Below are 22,554 nucleotides of genomic sequence, written 5' to 3' on the forward strand. Positions count from 1 at the left end.
GGTTCAAAAACCATGTAGACGTGGCACTTGGGGACACGGTTTAGGAGGCCTGGGGGTGTTGGGTTGCCGGTTGGACCTGATGATCCTAGAGGTCTTTTCCAACATTAATAATTCTATGATTCTATGAAAAACCACTGCTCTGAGTGCTGACCGTGGAGGAGTAAGGTGCACGGGTCTAGAGTCATCAACTAGCAAGGAGTATTTGCTCTTGGGATTTTTTGTGGGGCAAAATAGAAAACGCACACTAACTTCAGCGATCACCTTGGAGCACCTGACAGAGCACAGGTCATCTTCTGGTTTTTAGTTGGCAACATAATCTTATGAAAAACCAGGACCCTGACTGAGAGCTGCATGTCCCCTTCCAAAAGGCATCCAAAGCCAACTTCAAACCACCAGAAGCCATAAGCCATACTCAGCCACAGTCGGTGCTGCTTTTGGAGGTCCACTGGCACCAGAAACACACGCAGTACCAAGGAGAGAGCGGATCCGACGCGATGGATGACAAAGTCGATACACCTTGCTCTGTTCTCTTGGACACCAAAGGGGATAAGTGCCAAAAGTTGCATGGTTTATCATTTGATTTTAATATCTGCACGCACTGCAGTCAGGAGACCACTGTGAGCGGCCTCGCAAGTCTCCCAGACCCCTTGTATTGCTCCAAAGGCCTTACGGTGCTCACGCCAACAATGGAGAAAGCTAGAAAGAGTGAAATTTTCCACTGGGCCTCCTTGGCCATTGACCTCCAACTCATTCAGAGGACTTTGCTTGCGTCAGTCTTCTCAGCTAGCACTGAGGGGAAGCTAGTGCAAACTCTGCAGCGTGATCCTGCTGTAGCATTTTGCAGTAGATATTCCCGCAACTTCTTTTTCCCCTCCTCCGGAGGCAGAGGGCTGAGCACTCCAACTGGAATTCCTGTGCTCAGGAATGCACTACAGGGCCCTAGCACACAGGTCAGCAGATACCATCTCATCGCTACGTTTCGTTCAGAGCCAAAGGTGGGTTTTGAAGACGTGATGGAAGAATTCCTGTAGACAATTCAAAATGACCATTGTGCAGATTTTAACGCGCAAAAACGGGAAGCGGGGAACGACATCACATGGGGACCTCTGAACAACGAAATGTTTGCCCTCGGTGGGCAGCACAATGAAAGGGCGCTGGGCGTGCTTTGATCTATATTCATAGGATAACCTGTAAATACATCAAGACTGATGCAGATAAGAAGAGAATAACCTGATCATCTTTTCGACAGTGGGACAGAATAAGATACAAGCTTGAAGTGCAGCATGGAAAGTTGCACTAGGTATTAGCGGAGGGAAGGGAACAGAAAACTGCCAAACATAAGGTTAGGGATGCTCTGGAGCAAAGTCTCCGTCACTGGAGGTCTTTTAGAGCCAGCTAAGACTGACGCTGGCTCAGGCCAGGGGCTGGTGTAAGCGATCGCGTGAACTCCATTCATCCTGGTACGTGAACAAGATTTTGCAGGCTCCATTTTATGTAAAGAAGCTTTGGACCACTGATGGTAGAGCCACCAACCAAGCAAATCCAAGACAGCAGTAGGACATCCTGGACAAATCAGTTGGCACTAGAAGTATTTCTTGACAGTAAACTTGGTTTGTACACAACCACGGCATATACCTCATTCTCCCAGCCATGTATAATTTCTTTTAGCAACGTGGCAAAACAGGAGGGACTCTGTTACGCTTCACTGCTACTGTTTTTAAAAAGGTCAGTCATACAAACAGGATATCGAGTCCGTGTGTTCTGGCAACATGGCAGGTGTCGTTGCCTGCCATAAAGGTAGCCCAACCACCAGTACTTAAGTAACTGCAGAGCAACTATGTCCTTCAGCTGAATCCTGGAGCAACCACCATTCGGATCCTCACCAAGACAGATAACTGCAGTGCTGGAGACTACCTGGTGTGTTACTGCTAACACAAAAGAGCACTGTTCAGCACACACATTAAATGCTCCCACAACAGATTTTTATTAAATCCACATTGCTTTGCATGGGAAACTGGCTTGCCAAGATTTCCAGAAATTATCATCTTGACCACCTCCCTTTTGGGAGACTAACTCGGGAGGCCTTCAAGAGGGGGGAAGGACAGGCAATGGGCATGAGCATGTGTCTTCAGAAAAAAACAAAACAGATCTCTGTAACAAGTTCAAATCACACCAGCTAGAACAAGTGCTCTCAAAGTCACGTTACTCTGAAAAATCCTCTGACTGTAGAGGAGAAACATCCGCAAACTAAACGTGCCCCTTAAGATACGAGGCGTTGACATGACACCGTGGATGGGATTTCACCCAGTGTCAACTGCAGAAATCAAGCATTTCAGGAATTCTACCACACTCAGTGGTGACAAAGGAAGCAGAAGACATCTCTTAACACAGGCACCTACTTTAAGATAAGACAAACTGTCTTCTGAAAGCATGCCCCTCCCTCCCCCAGCCCCAACTACTGCTAGAGCATCAATGACTAACTCAAATTAGATGTCTCTTAGGACAAGATGATATTGGGAAGAATTTCCACCATCAGAAATGGCTTACTGACAAATCACAGAAAACCCATAAGTGATGTAAGCCCTGTGAACTTTCTAGGCACACAACAGTCACAGCTCTTCCCTATACGTCCTCTCTGCCATTAGTTTTAAAACACAAAAATTGTTCCACCAAATTATAATTTCAAAAAAGTTGCAGTCCTTGTTCTGCTCGCTGACCATAAGCATACCTCAAGATCATCCATCACCTGTCTTTTCAAGAGCCATTCTGGTCAAAACCACAACAAAGAAATGTAACAAGGCACATGAAGTCATGATAGCGAAGTGAAGTCCTGGCAGCTCGCAGATGGAGCACTAAACCAAGCGTTGCAATCTAGTACGTTACATCATAGCCTTGACTTTCCCTTAGAACAGAAGATAAGCACAGGAGAGAAAACAGGATGCAACATTTCCATCAACTGCATGGGATGTAGGAAGGACAGTCCTGGAGCCGCTATTTCCTTCCCTGCATCCACCCCATCTTCATGACCACAACTCACTCTCTCAAGACGGCCCCTGGGTGTCACCTACCTGCTTAATATTGGCAGTGACTTGTTCATTCTTTAGCCTTGGCTCGTCTTGTGATCCCCATAGAGGGGATCTCCACAGAGCAAGGGCACAGGCTGCCCGGAGAGGCTGTGGGGTCCCTTCCCTGGAGACATTCACACCCCGCCTGGACACGGCCCTGTGCCCCTGCTCTGGGTGTGCCTGCTCAAGCAGGGGGTGGGACGGGGTGATCTCCAGAGGTCCCTGCCAACCCCCACCACTCTAGGATTCTGTTTCAATGAGCTTTCCTTCTCCGCTCATTCAAAGCAATGGAAGCTGCTGTCTCAGTGACCTATAATGCCTGGTTGATCTGGGACCTCCAGCCCTACACCATCAGAAAGGCATGGGCTAGGATGCAACACCACGCTTATGTGGCTCATTCTTCCTCCCACTCAATTAGCTTCAGCAGAGACTGCTGGATGCTTAGGATTTTGCGTCAAGGGGTTGTTTTAACACCCAAGTTTGGAAGTCTGTTTTTTATTTATCCTCAAGTCTCGGTTGGAGACAAACCTTCCTTCTCTAGCTGCAAGAGGACAGCTCATTGCACTAGCGTCTTTGGCACATTCCTATTTATTTCCTCTCTACGAGGAGGGAAGGGTCACAGCTTACCCAAGATCTGAAACACCTTTGGCTTAATCTCCCTTATTTCTTGGTCTATTACCTTTGCCTCTGTGGCAGAGGAAGTCAATCCATCCTCACAAAGGTACCACTCAGTTACCCGTGGCTCCTTTCAGCAGACCACAGCAGGGCAGGTGTGTCTGCACCTCCCACTTTGTTCAATATATAATCCAAGAGAATACACAGGCCCAGTCTTCATCCCAGAGGGATGACCTAGAGGACACCCCTCTTCCTTGTCAAATGACTAACAAGATCCCTGAAGATGATTCCAAAACTTTTGTGGGTTTTGAGTTGTTGGGGTTTGTTTTGGGTTGTTTTTTTTTTTTTTTTGAGTTCTTTTTAAATTGCAGTACTTTGAGACAAGACCACTGGGGCTGGGATTCCTGATAGACAGGAGTCTCTGTTGCTGGAGGGGGCAGCCCTATCAAGTGACATACAGACAGGGACTCAGCTACGCTCATTGAATTGTCTCCTCTGAAGCCCCAGCATTTCCATGGATAGAGGAAGACCCCAGTGAGCCAACCTGATACCCAGACCCCTCCCTGGCACAGCAAGGACCCATAGTCTTCAAGTAGTGGTGACAAACGTCTCCTTCACCGATGACACTTCACAACTGCCATGCACCTCTGTCTTTGCAGCCCTTTCCTGATATAACAGAAGTCTTCCATCTGCAATCATCTGCAGCGAGGATAGTAACATAAGGAAAAACCTGCAATTATTTTTAACACTGGAAATGATTAATCTGAAATCCTGGGTCTTCCATTTCACCCTCATTTTGATGTAGCTGAAAACTCCTGTGAAAGGGTGCTGGGGAAAGAAGGCAAAGCAGCAGTCTGGTAGCCTGACGGTGGATTAGCTTCATGCCTTCAGCCCTTGTGTCTTTCATAAGGCTACCCGTCCCTCCCTCTCCCCTTCGTGGGGTGTTGAGGGTGAATTTAGAGCTCGGTAACAGGTCCTGGACATTGGCTGAGGCAGAATAAAGCTGTGTCTGTTCAAGCTCTGTTCTTACCTAGACCTCACACACTAGCGCTGGGTCCCCAGGGTAAGTTACCTTAAAGCCAAGCCAACTTGGGGTGTAGGAGAGGCAACAAACACGCGAGGAGTGTATGTGTCTACCTGTGGAAAGCAAGCTTTTTTACCAGACTCCACAGATGAAAGCTTAGCGAATAACCCTTCTAAGCTTCCTTGATCGGCTGGCTTTGCTGTGGAGTGAAGGGCACACCTGATAAGATTAGCAGTCTATCATGGTCAGTCATCTCCATAGGAAACATAGTTAAAAATAGAGAAAGTACAGCAACCCCTAATGTCCGCTTAAATTGGGATTCGCTTTCCTTACAATCTGTTTCCTGTTAATAAAAAAGACGGAGCAGACAGGTGTTACCAATGCAGAACTTCTCAGAAAGGAGAAATAGGAAACACCTAAGAATGAATTAGAGTCTCCTCCTCTTATGAGAAAGCAGGTATCAAACCCGTGATCAGACAGGCGGGCAACATACCACATCAAAGTTTCAGGACAATCACCTAACAGGGATCCCTGTTGTATTTTGCCATAAGTACTTCACTGACCTGCCTGCTCTGCTATTAACATCCACAGGAGCTCATCCGGAGGAAGAATTGCGTATGGAGACTGATTCTTATCCTACCTTTAAAAACAGCCTTTTGGGTTCTGTATTTTCTATATGGGTTTATTAAAAGCTACTAGGGGAACGAAGGCAGGGTACCATCTAAAATTGATAAAATGTTATATTACTTGAATGACAGAAGTCCATTTTAGAATAAAGTCATTTGAATTGAATTATATATATATTTAAGCACTGAAATATCACATATTCTAATGAAGCAGATAATTATTTGGCAGAGTTTCTGCAGGAACAATCCTCTGGGCATCCCTGCAAATCATAAATAGCGTGCACGGGGAATACAGCTGCGTATCAAAAGACAGGTGTCTGCAGTCCAAAACCTGGCGGACTTCAGCCAGCAGAGTGTCCAAGGTCGCACTTACACAAGCTCCTGTATCTAACCTCCTGTGCTGTGTGACACACGGGACAGCCTACTTCTTTACTTAGGTTTCTGCCACAATGTTCAGCCCATAGTTTCTCAAAGCCGATGGGTGCTGGAAGTATATTTGTTGGGTTTTCTCTCCCTTGCATTGCTGCTTTAACTCTGCATCATGTCTGTGACCTTTAAAAAGCCAAATTTTACAAACCCCAAAATCACATCATCCCCATCTATCACCACAGTACCGCTGCTTGAGTGTTATTAAAATACAGGCTCTGAGCCCAGCTCTGTCCCTCTCCTCACTAAATCTTTACTTACGGAACAATTACGGGAGAGCACAGCGTAAGGCTAACAGGATTGGGCCGTAAGATATTAGCACAGCCCAGAGGCACGCGCATCTCTACCCTGCAGCCCGACCAGCGTCCAGGCACAGAGCAGCAGCTGAGACAGCCATTACGGGATGCCTGGATGTAAATATATATCTGACATCGGATATCTTCCCCTTGAAAGTGTGAAAGGAGGCAGGAAAAAAAAAACCCAAAACCAAACAGATAGATTTAGCCCCTTTAACCCTAAGGAACACCACATAGTCAGGAACCTAAAAGAACAAGTGGCAATACCAGCTAAATCCCATTATTCCAAACTACCACCACAAAAATCCACTCACCTGATGAACACTCTGCTAGGGTCCATTTGCAACCTGAATAGTCTGCTGCTAGGAAGCCTGACAATAAAATGCAAGTGTAAAAGGCTGAACAAAGGCCAAATGCTACAGTTGGGCGTGGGGGTTAGGGGGGAAATAAGTGGGGTGATTAATGTATTCATAGGAAATACATCCTTCTGCTTTCTAGGTGAATTAAAAAAATTCGATGTCCACATATGAGTAACACCCCAACATTAGGTACAGTAACTTAAATATTCCTAACTCTACGTAGAACATTACGTGCATAAGTGGGAGGCAGAGTAAGTGGGAGGTAAGTATAAGATGCTTCCAGATATTTGCACTGTATTTTGCAAATATTTAGATGAATGGCTTAAGTGGACCAGCAAGGCCTGATGAGAAACGGCTGCACGGAAGTGAGAGTAGTAAAATCCATCTTGGAGGAACTACAGCCACCTCCAATAAAGCCCTCCACTATTCCCTGAGTAACGAGGGGTAAGAAATGAATAAGAAGCAGAAATGGCTGCCAAAGTGGCATTTCTATGTAACCCAAGAGCACGCGGCTAGAAAGGGCATGAAATGCAGGCACTTGGCCTCATCGGTCTCTGAAAGGAGCTCAGCGTATTTTTAAGGCTACGACAGACTCGGACCTCAGCGAGTTTCACAAGTTCGTAGGCTGCGTGATAGACCACATGTGAACACGGACATTAGCATATACTACAGAGCGTTTAGCACATGGAGATATAAAGCAGCTATTGTTCTGGCAGTAAGGTAATCCGTAACCAGATAGTCTCTGGCTTCATCTAAAAAACATTTTCCCAGCATTTTGCTGACTTGTTCAGCAGAAGCCCCTCTGCTACAACAGAGTGCACATTCATGGCCAACGAAGGGGTCCAAAGCGATGGGTTCTCTCCCCCAGTGCCCCACGCCCAGCCTCTGCACCTCTTCGCTGGGGCAAATCGTGCTCTTCACCCAAGAGAGGTGACACGAACCCACAGCCAAGAAAGGCACGTGGCTTTTGGAGGAGGACAATGCCTTGGGAAGGCGTTCAAAGCTTTACCTTGCAGATACGGAAAGCTGCAACTCTGGTGTCCCTGCTGGAGCCTTACCTTATGCTAGTTCCCACACTAGCTACAAGGAGGTAAGCACTCTTCTTTTTTCCTTGGGGGGAAAAAAGGGCTAGATATACACCTTAAGGGTCCTTTTTTTCCCTCTTCATCAAAGCATACCCTTCAAATCTAGCCATAAAAGCATCCTTGCTGCAAACCAGCACAGACCCTTGTGGCAACGGTGTTAAGTGTCACAGTGCTTCGGTGTCTGTCTGCAGCCTGTCTTCTTTAGAGGTCAAGAGACCCATTTGGCACAGATCCCCCCCTTCCCGTGTAGGACCTGGCCCATCCTCAGTAAGGTGAGCAATAAATCATGGCAAATACACGACTCAGACGTGGAAGGTATCGTGTAAAAAGCAAGTTTTTACAGTCCACATTCCTCCTTTTTTCGCACACCACTGTCTTCCACTGGCCGGGCTGTGCGGCAGGTGGGATGGGTTCCTACCTCTCTCTCCTGAGAGTACTTATTCTTGGTATGCTACTGCCTCTGGCAGATTCCTCCCTTTTAAACTCTGCACATCTGTTGATAAAAAAAAAAAGCTTGGACTCTGGCCTGGTGACTGAAGGCACAGAACATTTGTGCACCCGGGCAGAGCCTGGGCGGTAGGAAGCCTCTCCGAACGCCAAGAGAAGGCGACGATGGGTGCAGGGAGACAAACGATCATTCGTTTCGCAGAAGCCAGGGGTCTTCCAGGTGTTTTCTCCCTGTGGGTCTCACCCCCGGTGTGCAGGGGCCCACAAAGGGGAGACTTGCGGCACACGGACCCGCGTGGACAGAAACTGCAAGAATCAAGCAGCCGCTTGTGTATCGACCTGCCCTGTCGCTTCCCAGGGCAGGACGGAACAGGTCGGAACCTGCTTCCCAAGAGCAAATAGAGCTGCGGTGGCTGGAGAATCCCTTCTGCTTTGCATCTGTTGTGGATGATTCAGACCAGGGTCCTGCTCGCTGGCTGCTGTGGCTCCGACTGCAGGTCCATCCAGACCAGAAGTGAGAAAGCACATCTCTGACAGCAGCAAACAGGCAGAAAGGCAGAAAACGCAGCCAAGTCCAAGTCTTGTTAATTTGCCGCGGGACTTCAAACCCCTTAACACTTAACTCCTATTTGGAAGCATGACTCGGACCCCTTTTTCGCAAAGAAAATGCACGAGGAAGCTGTGAGAAGATTTGGCCAAAGACATCGTAAGGTATCCACAGGTTAGAGCAACAGGAAGCAACCGTGGGCCAAATTCACTGATGGCGTATAAATGAACACAAACACCCCCAGATGCTGATCCCTGTGACTTCAAAGGATTTGAACATACTATATTTATGCCAGCAATAAAACTTGGCTTCCATTAGCTATACGTTCACCATTTAAATGCAGTGGTCCTGTCGTGCACACACCAATTAGAGTTCCCTAATGCTTGGGAGTACAAAGCATTTTTTTTTTTTTTTTGATGGGAAGGGGTGGAAGGGAAGAGATCAGCCGGCTCAGGGGAATAGTAGAGAGCCTTTCACTGCGAGGTCTCACGTTCAAATCTGTCATAGGCCAGCGGTAACAGATGGCCACTTCTGAAGGCTGTTCTGTAGCTTACATGAAATGAGGGATTGTCTCGGGCCACTGGTGGACAACTTATTGAAGCCACAAACACACTGCTAGTGGTTTCTGGCAGAACTGGTAGGAAAACCGAGGGATTACACGGGTACGAAGCAACTGCTGCCTACCTGATCAAAGGCACCTCCCTTCTTGGAGGGAGCTGAGGCAAATTGCTGGCAGCTTACGGCTGCCGCTGCCTGTGTGGTGCAGGAACCTCTGGCTGCACAAGCCTGGATCTCGGTCTGAGACTGCCTGCTTTAGCTGTCATCAGCTCCTCTAGCTCGTCAGCACCAGCTCCCATTTACTGAATGCCCCTTCGGACATGCTTGGGGTTTTGAAGATTAAAATCACGGGGGAAAACAAAGGTGAGAAGTTCAGGGATGTGTGGCAACAAGGAGGCAAACCCACAGGGAGGGAAAGCTTGCTGCGATCTGTAAACTGCGTAGGGGAGTAACAAATAATACCATGATTAGTTTTAAACCAATTCCAAGCTAGCGCTCCCTCAGTCTTTCCCTTCTCAGAGTCTGTGTCTTCTCCAGAGCACACTTTAACTCACTGTGGGCAGATGGCAAAAAAATCCACCAGCGACTGAGTGCCCCTAGAGCAGAAGGGGAGCCATGCAAGCCATCAGAAAGTGGTACTCAGAAAGGAATTTGTACACATCAGGGAATAAATTAAGCCAACGGGTATGGGGGGTGGGAGGAACACGTCAAATTCAGGCTTAGAAATGCCACCTCTGGTTTTGGAAAAGATTAAAAGATTCAGAGGAAACCACTACAGGAGAAAATTGCTTTTTTCCTTCTTGGAACTTGTTTCGCGGCTTCACGTCGACTCACAGAAGCACGTGTATGCTCCTGACCTGGCGAGCATGCTTTGCAGCGGTGGCTGGTGTGGCTTCAAAAAATACCAACCTGCTGAAGGACTCATGCAGCCAAGGAGAGAGCAGCCTCTCGCAGCAGGCAGAAGCCATCGTCCCGCTCTCGCGTGCTGGCCTGCCAGGGTCTGCAGTGTGGGGAAAATAGGGCGATTCCCCTGCAATCTTCCTGCACAGCTGTTTACTAGCTGCGGATTACTGCTGTCACATGAGCTGCTTTACAGCAAAGCCAAGCTGTCTTCATGAGCTGAGAAGGTCACTGGGAGACAGGGGCCTCCAGGGACAAACACACCGCCCTCTACCGCGACTGTGATTTACTTCCCAGAGGGACGCAGGCAGCGAGAGAAGTGCCCCTGACTGGTCAGAGGGCAATGAAAAATGGTTTTACCTTCAAGCCCTCTGCCCAGCTATTGTTAGGGCTCACCCAGTGAAAGGGGAGAGGAGGGCTATCCCGGGGGGTTAGTCTCCCGCTGGCCATTTACCAGGCTGCAATCAAGGTGCTGGAAAGGCTGGAACAGTCCTTACAGTGACAAATTTACCTTCTCTTCCTTGTGAGCCCACAGGTGAGGGCATCCCACCAACCTTCCAGACCAGCCAAGGGATGCCAAGGTGGAGTTGCATCTCCTTAGGCTCTTGTGCAACCTGCTGATGTCTCAAAGCATAAATGAATCAATCCTATAGCAAGAAATGTTGTCATTTTCAAACCCAAAATCTAACCGCTGAACATCAGGGCCAATGAAGAGGAACGAGTTTCACTTGGAAAAAACAGAAGTCTGAAGATCTGGGTGGCCACTCGGGAAAATGAATTAAAACCTGCCAACTTCATCATTCTGCCATAGGCATGTCTGGTGGACAATGAAAACACTTCTGCAAGTGAGATCGCTCACAGGCTCAGTGGTTGCAGGACATGGCTCTTTACTATGCCCCAGAGGCACAAGACAGATGGGGTTGTGCTTTTAGGCTTTAAAATCAGTCCCTGCTACAGAGATCCAACGAAGAGGATAAATACAGCCACAGAATGATCCTCTAGACATGCTCAGAAAAAAGCAATAGAGGAACACAAGAGGTCTGACCCTGCGCTAAGAAAGCAGCTGAGGATGTTTTCAAAGAGGGGCAGAGGATTTCTTAAGGCAAAGCAAGCAAACAGCACCTTGAGCAGTTCGGAGATGTCTGCTCTGCATCATGCGCCTGGGAAGCGGGAACGAACAGTCTGAAGGGGAGCACAGAGTTGGGGAGGCTGCACTGAGAACAGAAAGTGCAAGTAATTCCGCAGGGAAGAAACTTTGGTCTCATACACAAGACTACGAGCTTCGTAAATAGAGAGACATGCAAACCACGTCTCGATGCACCGAAGAGCTGTACTTGGGGAAGCCCCACCTTGTGGCTTAGCTTACAGACCATTTCTCCTTCTAGTGGGGTGCCCGGTGGGAGGGAGAGTTCACAAACCCCATCTCGTTTCATAAGATGCCTCACACAGTAACAACAGCTTGCTGGGATTTCAGCCAGCTTCCCATTTGGATCAGGTTGCACCCTACGCCCACTGACAGCCATTAAGAGCCTGGAGCTCACAAACTGCCCTCGGGTCAGACGAGCCTCCATCCATTCAAAGCCCAGCAACATTTTCCACGCTCTCCAGTGTACAGCGGGAGAGGGTGGCCTGATCCAGCCCAGCTCACAGCCACAAGGGTACCTGCTAGGGGAGGCAAGAACCGTACCCTGCTGTCATGAAAGAGCAGATTGCAGCCCAGCTCTGCTGTGATATGAGGGTGCAGGGGGATTAGAAAGCCCCTCTTCATCTGCCCTGATTCAGTGTAATCGCAGGCTGCTCTTTCAATTCCCCAAGCCCTCGAACAGTGTACGGGGTAAAAGTGGCACAGCACAGGTAGTCAAACAGCAACGACATCCTCAGCTTTCTCTGTGGTCGCAGCACTCGCTCATCACTACATAGATGGGACATGGGGAAGCTACTTCTCCAAGCGGGAGGCCAGCCACCTTGCAAGCTAAAATCTGCACTGCAAGATGCTACAGCCGCTCCACGGGGGGACCATCGCCCATCCTTACCCCCAGGCAGCGAGGGGTCAATTGAGATCAGCTGCAGAAGAAACTATGCCCTACAACTCAATAAACAAGTCTTGCTCCGCTCCGGGAAGGGGATCACCACACCAGCGTGCAAGGAGCTGGGAGCTCTTGTTTGGGATTGCCCAGAGGAGCAGGAGAATGAGCAGAGATCATGCCAGCAGGGCAAAGCGAGGCAGCCATTGTTTGTCTCCTGCCTGCTGTTAAGCTGGAAGGTCTTCCAGAGACAGGCTACGATACGCAATGTCTCACAGGGCTCAAAAAGCCAAGAGGGGGCTGCCACATGCTCAGCATAGGTTTGAGTAAGTTGTTATTTCAGGCAGAACCCATCACACATGAACTTCATCCCGGGAGCACTGAGAAAGAAGCAGCAAAGCAGAGGCTGGTTTTGATCTCGGCTTAATCTACCATACATCCAGTTCAATATTTATGGGTTTGACTGCTCAGATCCACAACTGAGCTCTGCCAGCAAAAATGCGTCCAGCAGAAGTGGCAAAAAGCTGCCTTGCCCAGCCTGACATTGCCTGTGGTCCTTTCACGAGTACCACCACACGATTTGCGAAGGTGGCAGGAGCCCCATGAAGAAGCTGTGCTGGTGGAGCTCTGCCAGCCAAGCCTCTGATCCGGGTTAGGGTTAGGCATAGAGAAGGAGGCCTGGAAAAATGACTCACTGACATCTGCAATGGGTCAGGAGAGCGATGCAGAACTAGGCAGCTTCACAGAGCTGGTTTTCTGACTCCATCTGTGCCCTTTTCTTTAGGCCAAGAGCTATAAATAAAACACCACCGTGCTGAAGATGTGCAGCTTGTCAGGAGAGCACCTCCCTACCCCAACTTGGGGCCAAAGCACTGATCCCCAGATGGCAGCCCTAACAAGATCTGCTTGCAGACAGACTACACAAATTCTTCCATCCCTTCCCATCCCGATTCTTGGACTGGAAACAGTGGCAAGCAAGGAAATGTTTGTCTGTCTACCTAGTTCTGTGCTTCCAGACATATTTAGGGGAACATGCTAAGTGTACTGACTGCCATTCCTTTCCTGGCCATATTCAATCTCATCTCTTTTAAACAAAAGCTTGTCAAAGGATTAGGATACCCATCTCTTGCAGGCACTCCAAAGCCACTGCTGTAAACAAACAAACTGGTTTAGGTTCAAACTCCTTCCCAAATATCTAAGTCTTACAGTCAGGGTGCATATAAATCAGGGGGATTAAAAGCCCCTAAAATATTCCATCAAAAAAAACCCCAAACCCCTCTCTCGAACAAAATCCTACAGACTTCTCAATCATGCATTAGTTAAAATGAGGACTATTCCTCATTTCATATATTCCATAAAGATTGTATTCCATATTCCATAAAGATGACCAGGCCCCTTCCTTCTCCTGCTCAGCATTCATCTTGGCTGAGCAAGCGTGGAGTTGGGCAGAGCTGCCCATCCCCATCACCTTACGCAGCCATCAGGCAGAACGCACCTTCTCCATGAGCAAAGGTGATCTCCAACCATCCAGCGAGCCGAGAGCTCGCTGTCACCCCCAGATACCCATTTCAGGGCCATAAGCATGATGGGACCAGGAAAGCTCAGGACCTCAGCGACATGGCTCTCAAGGCCAAGTTGTTGGGGACTTTGTCACCATAAATTGGAACAACCGCCTGGAATGGGATGTGAGCATTGGCAACGGTAAAGTCAAATGTAAAGTCTCATTAAGAGATGAAGAAAAGCAAGATCCAGTGAATACAAATATATGCCACATATACCACTTCACCTGCCAAAAGGCTTGGCCTCTTTTCAGTAAGTGTCCTGCACTGAGCAGCTCCTTCTGAAGCCACGTGGATTATTGAGGGACTGTGAGATAAAGATGCAGAAGCCTGGACAGATACCTACAAACACACCGAATAAACAGGCTTCAAATTCAGCCTAGAAACACAAAATTTCTGGTCAAGCAGCACATTCATTCAGAGTCTCCCCAGCCAGATTGACTTATTACTCTTTCATGATGGAGGGTCACCATGGGAAGAAAGCTCAGTCTTGGGAAACCTGGGAAAGCAACAAGCCTACACAATGAGAACACAGGGTCATGCTGCAGGAAGAGATAAGCAGGAAAACCATGCCATGAAGGCCCTTGTTGAAACACATCTCTGTAAGGAAGGCTATGGAAGGCATCAACCCTGTCTGCTTCCTTACACCCATGTTCATCCCCAGCCCAAGCCCACGCTGCAGCTAGGCCAGGGCATGGTGAGAACAGCACCCCCCACACCCAACACGCTCATGTTTGCATCCTTCTATGCATGGAGCAACCACATCCCTTCGCCTTCGCAGCCCTGATGATCTCAGGCCAAACATTCCTTAAAATCCATCTGCTGCAATGAAGCTGAGCCTTTATGGAAAAAAAATAAAAATAAGAGAAAGCTTTCCTCCCGACTCCTGCCCCCCGCGACGGCTGCATTTTGCCACTAGAGCGGATGCACGTGTAAAATGATTGGGATCCCTCAAATATGAAGCTTCACAACACAACCGTTCAGAAGACAGATCGATGAACACAGCATCAGTAGATCTGAATTTTCCAAGAGGAATTCAAAACCAGCAGAAAGAACTTTCTGTTACGACTGCAAAGATGGGAACTGCCTTAGGTTGTATGACCAGAACTGCTTTAAAGTATTGCACCTGACATCAGGCACCTTCTCTTGAATTTATGGATAAAGAAGAAATCCTGCCCAGCCCGGAGTCGATACTAGTCCTCCTTCCCCTTCCAGACCAGAACAAAAGGGAACATATTGCAACTATGCTGAGAGAGGAGGGCTGCTGTCTATTTCTTTAAATGTAATGTTAATGCCTTGTAATCAGCTTTAATTTTTAAACAGACCCAGCCCTCCTGTCCATTTCCCCTAATTCAGGACACGTGGAAGGTAAATGGCCTATGCTTAAACTGGGACAGCATCAGCTGTGACAGCTGGAGAGCCTGTAAGTCTCAACTGCCTGATAACAGGAATGGATGTCAAAACTCACCAGGGGAGGGGAAACGGGGAGGGCAAGGGAGGTGCTGGAGATGCCATAAGGTCATCAAGAAGCTGGGAGATAAGGCCAGACGGGGCACGGCTCATTTAGTGGATGGAAACTCACTGAAACCAACAGGACTCAAAAAAATGCTAGAAGCGATGAAACAGCAAAGGACTTGGCAGTGACTCCCTACCCCTAATGAGGCTGGCTTCCCTTTCGGGGTATTGCTTACACCATCACAAACACGCTGAGGAGAAAAGGAGACAGCAACAGATCAAGCCGGGAACTGAGCAACCCCTGGTGCCTCCCTGGGATGCTGCCATCTCTCTTTGCGATCTCAAAGGCATGTTTCAGACATAAAAAGCAGCCTGTAGACTTGACGTGAGACTTGGACATAAAACGACTCGGTAAGCTCTCCTTGTGCTCCTCTGACTCTGCTGCCTTTGCAAAGGGGTGAGAGATCTGCGGTACATCACAAGTGCTCATCATATAAAAACATTTTCCCCCAAGGAAATAAAATGACAGACCCTGTGAGCCCTCCCTATCCCAAAAGCCAAACTGTACCCAGAAATAACCATTCTGCGTCTCCATCGAGGGACTTATCACGGTCACTCAACAAGCCAAGGGAAGGCCTAAAGCCAGCAGCACTCAAGTGCCTTGGCGTCCACCTCCAGGCTCCTGCTTTACTCAAACCACCCAGACAAACTGACTGTGCTGGGTTGTGCGAAGATGGCTCCACGTAACACAACTGCACGATGGCGTAGGTAGCGCCTGGTTAGTCGGACCGAAGGGAAAATCTGGCCATCCGTGCAGTACAAGAGGGACTTGTCTGAGCCACTATTTTTAGCCCCGGTTGGTGGGCAGACAAATCCTAATCGTCAGCGGCAGCCACCTCGTCACCAGTCCCAAGATGTCAAACCAAAGCCGCACAGTGCCCATGACAGCCCAGTGTCAGAAGGACAGCCTGAGCCGACCGCGCCGCCAGCGCTGCCCGAGATTAGTGCCCAAGAGTAACGTAGGACAGCAGCAAAAACCAGGAGATCCATCATGATGGGTTTAAAGTGGCAAGGTGAGGCCAGCTGTGCCAAAGCGAGCAGAAATAATCTGTGCTTGTAAAATTCAGGGCAAACGGAGCAGTGGTCTCAGGTCTTGGAAATACTTTGGCCCATCGTGCTGGGAAAAACCTAGTAGCACCATGCTGACTGTTCGCATCAAATCTGTGGCTGGTGTCCCCTGATTCCAACACTGCATATTCCTCACCACCCACATTGGGGCCCCCCCAGACAGCGAGATGCTGACGTGGAAAGGGTGCAAACGCAGAGGTGGCTCAGTTGCAGTCAAGTACCCCCTTCTCTACAGGGCACATGCAGGGAACTACATGTACTTGACACAGAATAAGCTCGTTTTAACTGAGGCTCATGCCAGCATATTTTACTCAGAGTGCATCACAGCCCCGTTGCCAACAATAATTCATTGGTACACAGTAATTCGTCCTCTAGGAAACACCTCTCCTGTTCCTGGACTTGCTCAGTGCATGTGCCCAGGAACTCACACTCAGCCATTTCACCTCTCCTTGCTGGCTGCCACCAGCCTCTCTTCCCCCATTATCTGAAACACATCTGCAAAAATTATTTTCCTCACTTTTCCTTCAGATTGGGTTTAAATCATACCTGTTTCAGGGCAATACTTCATTAAAAAAGTCTGTTCACACCGGGAAGACCCTACAAAAAGCTCGACTTTTTCCTTCCTGTCCGCTCGGATGCAAGCAAGCTGATCTGCACTTTCCCAAGTTGCCTGCGACTCATTTGGGTCCATCTTCCCTAAAAAGGGGATCCAAGAGGAAAAAAAGATTTCTTTTAAAGTCTGAGATTTGCAGCAGATCAACCTCCAAGCCTCCCCCCATCTTTTTTTTTTTAATTTTTTCTCATGCAAAAAAGCCACCAGTTACCAGCGGATCAGTGTGCCGCACCTCCCTGTCCCGAGGCATCCAAAAGCAAGAACAGGCAGTTCCCTTCACTGGGTTTGCCCGACATATCTCCCTCTGCTTTCACACTTTCTAAGAGACGCATAGACACCAGAAAACAGGATCTCGACTCCTGCCTTTCCCTCCTGGATGTGCTTTGAACTGTAAACAGCCTACCCAGAGCCCGACGGGACTAGCAACCGCCCTCCAGGGCTGGAGGTGTCTCTGCTGCCAAGAGGAGGGTTCCCCATCTCCCATCTGCGCGGCCGAGGGTGGAGACAGGTTTCCACCTGACACCTTACTGATTTTGTGCGGGAAGGTCGGCAGCCTCACCCAGAGCTGAAGGCTTTTCAGCATATTTTAAATGTTTCTGATAGAGAAATTGCCAACTGGAACCGCTCTCTGTGCGGTGAGTGCCCTGTCACCCTAAATGCTGCTATAGGCTTGTTCATGCTAACTTGCAAGATACGCTCCTGTTACTGACACCTTATTTCCTCTGTTTCCAAAAGCAGAGAGCTTGCTAATCCCCCTTTACCCACGTCAGAGTCCTAATGTTCTCCCCGGGCTCCCATCACAACTTGATAAACCTGGCTCACCCCCAGCCATAAGCACAGCTCCCTTTGGCTGTCTGCAGAATTAGGTTTGAATTTTTTTGATGACTGCGGGGATGGAGAAGGGCAAGGCTCTCTGTAGGCTCCTCTTAGCACCCACTCGTACGCTGCCACACCACCACCAGGCACATCAGTGCTCCGAGGAGCATCTCCCAGCAGCACAGGGAGGAGGTACATCAGTAAAAGGTGCTTTGGGGCCAAGCAAAAGAGCAGCAGTTGCTGCATGTGAGGACCAAGGTGCACAAGCAAGGTGCACAAGCATTAGGTCTCTGGCTGCACCTAGCTTGGGCCTGTTAAATCAATTCCCCGATCACAGCTTGATTTCACATCTTCCACTGCCACTTCTCTTCCCAACTCCAGCTCTTTCCATCGTGCCTCCTTCCATGCCCTGTTTTTGAACCCCAGCTGGAGTTTCAAGCACACCACCCTTCTCACCTTCAAACCAGCTCTTCAAAACGCCACACACTGTGCAATACTGCAATAACCCTAGGCTTGTGATGACACCAAGGCCATTAAACTGACCTTCCTTGGGCAGGGAGTCTGCTCTGTCCTTCACAGGCAGCACTGCATGCTGCTACAGCCCTGCGCAGGTACTGCTTAGGCAAAAGCTTCATCAATATTTAAAGATGAAGCCAGGAAGCCCATAGCTCAAGCAGCTTTCAAGCCCCCGATCAGATCAATGTCAAACAAAAGGCTGCAGTATGAGGATGCTCCAGCGAGCGAGGCCCAGACCGCAGGCTGGCACAGCCACCTCTCCTTCCCAACGCCGATCGAGTTTCTCTCCTCCAGCCACAGCGGGCTGGGACGGCTCCAGCAGCAGCCCATCACACGGAGCTGCCCGTAGGGCACACCGAAAGCAGCCCCAGAGCGCACAGTTCCCTCTCACCGGAGCATTTTCAGTTTCCAGCCAACTTCAGAAATCTGTGCTGCTGCAATCCCCTCCGCTTGCTTTGAATATTACTTTGCTTTAATGCCAGCCACTTAAGAACAAAACATCTGAGGCTCAAACCACGGGGTCATCGGTTCCAGCATCCCGACTCAGAGCAGATGCTCCAGAGTAGCAAGAAAACCATAATGCACTTAGCTAGTTTGACACTGCATGGGAGCAGGAGATCTTATTTCCCTTAGCTATAAATGTAACCGATCACAAGATTATCTGCGGCCCTTTTGCAGTTCAGCCACGCTGCTGGGCTCCCTGCTCCCTGGCAAGACCAATTCAGCCCTAGCTTCTGAGACAACCACGAACGTACAGAGGTTACCTCTTTTTAGCCATGTCTTGTACCACTTCATTATTATTTAGATGCCAGAGAATGGATGGGGAAAATACCATATCAAGATAGAAAGAAAAAACTTTAAAAAGAGAATAATTACATCTAATGGCTAAAATCAGGAATGAAACACCTTGCCTGACTTCAAGCAAATTTGTTAAACTACTGTCTCAGTTTCCCTATCAATAAGATGGGGGTAAATTTATGACCCTTCCCAAAAAAGTGGTATGGGTAAGGAATTGGAATCCCCCAGAAAGGACCTACAGAAGGGTAAGAGTGCTCCTAGAGAGAGGCGTTTATTGGAAATATCGGCAAATGAAGACTTTGCAAGCAATAGCGAGCAGGGGGAATTTGCTGCTTAATACCATTATGGCTCTGGCAGTCATTTTCCCCCCCTCCTTCCTGCAACCAATCGCACCAAATCACTCCCTGTTTCATCTCCCCCCGACAGAACGGCACGCAGAGCGGCGTGTCCCCACTGCATCAAATAACCGAGCACCGGTGTCCAGGAGGATGCTCACACTCACACCCTGGGCTTCAGGGTATGGAGAAGGCAGACAAATCCTCCACAACCGTGCCAATGCTGAAAATCCATCTGCTCTCCATCCCCAGACAGAGACAGCAGGAATGGATACCAACATCTCCTCCATCCCTAAGGGAGATATATTAGCTGGTTACGTAATAAAACTAATAGCATGGCGCTTCCAAGGACTACCGCGCCGACAAAGCCGTTCCCCTTAATACCACCGGAGATTAGAGCAAATCGAAGAAGAGTGGAAACAAGGCAAGGGGCTGCGGGCGAGGTTTTGCACAGAGGAAAATGCTGCAGTCTCTCCCCTTAATGCACTCTAAATCCCATCTGATTTCCAACTCTGCTGCTAAAAAAAAAAAAAGGGAAAAAGAAGAAAAAAAGCCCAGCCTGCATTAAAATTATATTAATGGTGGGTGAGTGAGGTAGAGTGACTCAGGAAGGCTGTGGAGGAGGAGAGTTGTTTAGGGGAAGCATCCAGAGGAATCCAGACCATGAAAGCCTTTTGGAAGCAGACCAAAAGGAGCCAGGGGTGCAGATCTGCTAAAGGACGCTAACGTGCTTTTACAAATCTGATTAGTTGCTGGTTTTGAGCATCCAGGGTCAGATCCTTCCTTCGATAAACACACATCTCACCCCCCTCATGCCAGGCTGCCGGCAAAGCGTAATACAACATGACCCTACTCTTCCCTCTCAATATCAGATGCATTCCCGGCTCTGAGGACGACAGGGTTTTCACTTTATTTCTGCTCCCTCTTCAGGCTGGCTGACTCCACAGCAAGAGATATCAAGTCGAACATCCTGAGTAAAATTACTCTTCCCTCCATTGCACCACTTCCACTGCAAGCTAAATATCGATGCTTTAAAACGAGCACATCCCCTGTGAGATGAGGATTTCGATGGAAGTCAAACTCGAGGTCTCCTCTAGTTGGATTTCTGCTTTACATGCAAAGTGACAAGGCAAGTAGTCATCGCTCTGCCAGCCAGCTGCACGTCCTTGTTCCGCCTTTGACAATTAGAGTCCAAATAGCCCCATCCTCAAGGCAACATTTCTTTACAACTTCACACTTTGCATCCTTTTTGAGCTTATTTTTACACACCTCCTTCCATTTCATGGAAATAATCTGAGTTTTGTCTCTGAACTGGGAAAGGATGGTAAAGGCTGGCAGTGGATGAGCACCAACTAGACACGTTTGCACGTTCAAGTATCGTCTCTTGAACTAATTTCTATGAACTTACTGTTCTATTCACTACCAGCTTAGTTTGCATAACTGCGAAAGTCACCATACTTGGCAGAAGAGACGTCCAGATAATAGGTGAGAAACGCTACAGAGAATCCCTAGAACCAAGCGATTGACTACGGTGGCAAGATGAAAATTGAGCAGGAGGCGAACAACCTGAGGCTGACTGCCGAGGGATGACTGGAAGGTGCCACCTTCCAAGCAGAAAAGCTACAGTTGCTCAAGAGCAGCCACCAAGCATACAAAAAAGTCTTGAGAAAGGAAGGAGATGAGCGGGTAATAGAACGTTGGTCATATTCCCTGCCACCTCACAATAAAGTGTTTTGGAGATGAGTTTATTATGGCATTGACTAGTAGTGTTAGTTGACCACGTCTGGTCCTCCCTGTGCTAGGCACTGTATAGATACAGGGTGGAGAGTGGGTTTCCTCCAAAAAACTAAGGCTAAATAACAAGCTGGCAGAAGGAGGAAAAGAGCAGAGCCACCAGCACTATGGAAGTAAACAAGAGGTTAGCGCTACCGTTTTGTTCTGAGATTTTCAGTCACAACCTAGTTAGCGACCATCTGCAGTGAGGGAGAACTCTTGTACTAGTGAAAAGTTGACATTTCAAGTAAAAGAGAGGAAAACCCCCTAGTTAAGAGCAAAGAAAAAAAAAACTTTCTGCAGCCTTACCATTGGCATCTTGGACTCCGGTAAGCGCTCCTACTGCTGCTGCAGTTTCACCAGATAGGACAATCTGTCCTCCTCCTTGAAGAGTGGCTTCAGCAAGCGTGGCTACTGCATGGGCAGCTGCTTCACTGCGGGCACAGGAAAGGAGAAAGGAGAATTAGGAAGACCAAACAAACAAATAACTCCACTCCAGTAGCGTGCATTTTAACCAGGCATCGTATGTCAAGAGAACAAATCCAGACCAGAGGGATTCTTACTGGGCCCAGATGAAGTTATCCAGAGCAGAAAGTCTACAGTGGAGAAGGAATACATGGGAAGAAGCTGCTTCCACTGGCTTTTTTCAGCTTGCAGATCTTTTAGTCAGAACATCCCTGCCTTCTGACCTTCACATCCTTTTGCTTGGGACTTTACTAAAAGCTTTCGGACAATCCAAGTAAGTTATACCACGTGGCTCCTCTCTGCCTCCGGTTTCTGGCACAAAACTCATTCTTTTGGCACTGTCACGTTCCGAGCCTGTACAGAGTCTAGAGCTTTACCCTTAATTACTGATTCAGCCAGTTCACCTTGCACTGAAACAGGCCCAGAGGTTTACCATTACCAGGATCACATCAGCAGCTCTGTATTTAGCTAAGATGGAGCACTTCTTCCCAGCCAAGCAGTTTAATAATTCTTTTTAATGAGTGATCGGTAGCTTAGCATGGAATTCTTAAACTTCTTCATATGAATGAGGTCAGACCGAAGGTCCTTCTTGTGCAGCAACCCTGCTGTGGGAACAGCCAGTATAAGATATTTAGGAAGGGGTGTGTATGATCCTTCCCTTCCTACACCCTCTCAGCTTCCAGCGGTCATCGTGTATTTATTTCCTAAATCAGAGACTCCATCTGGACCATCAGGTTTGATTTGTCTAAGCTCCTTTGAAACCCACTTATACTTTTTGCTTCTACAACTTCCTGTAACAATGAGTTCCACATTTAATTAGATGCTGTGTGAAGAAAAATTGCATTATGGTACTCTGAAAACTACTGCCTCAGTCTGGCTGGCCAGCCCTCAAGTCTGATACTGTGAGAAATAGAAAATAACTGTTCTTTTTTCATTTTCCTCATTATTTCATAGACTTCCAGTAATCTCTTTCCCAGGCTGATGAGCCATAGTCCACTTACTGCACAAGGACTCTTCCTGGCTTCTGATCGCTCTTGTCCTTTCCAGACTTTTTCTAAATATAACACATCTGTTTGAGGGGGGTGACCATTTCTCACACTATTCAAGACAGACACACCACGAGT

At 48.3% G+C, this 22,554-nt stretch overlaps 1 protein-coding gene across 16 annotated transcripts in view; it reads right to left on the reverse strand.

Annotated features, from left to right (window-relative positions):
• The window catches only part of NRF1 (nuclear respiratory factor 1), a 73,561-nt gene that overhangs the window by 7,446 nt on the left and 43,561 nt on the right, over positions 1-22,554 (reverse strand). For 8 of the 16 annotated variants that reach the window (XM_075081731.1, XM_075081730.1, XM_075081736.1 and 5 more), the window contains 2 exons: positions 21,275-21,399; positions 16,661-16,810 (listed from right to left, as the gene is read on the reverse strand). In XM_075081731.1, coding sequence (XP_074937832.1) covers positions 16,661-16,810; positions 21,275-21,399 — 275 coding nt within the window. The remainder of the gene's footprint in view (positions 1-16,660; positions 16,811-21,274; positions 21,400-22,554) is intronic. The other 8 variants (XM_075081735.1, XM_075081734.1, XM_075081744.1 and 5 more) reach the window with 1 other exon arrangement.

This window comes from Phalacrocorax aristotelis, chromosome 1 (assembly GCF_949628215.1).
Source record: "Phalacrocorax aristotelis chromosome 1, bGulAri2.1, whole genome shotgun sequence".
Classification (NCBI taxonomy): Eukaryota; Metazoa; Chordata; class Aves; order Suliformes; family Phalacrocoracidae; genus Phalacrocorax; species Phalacrocorax aristotelis.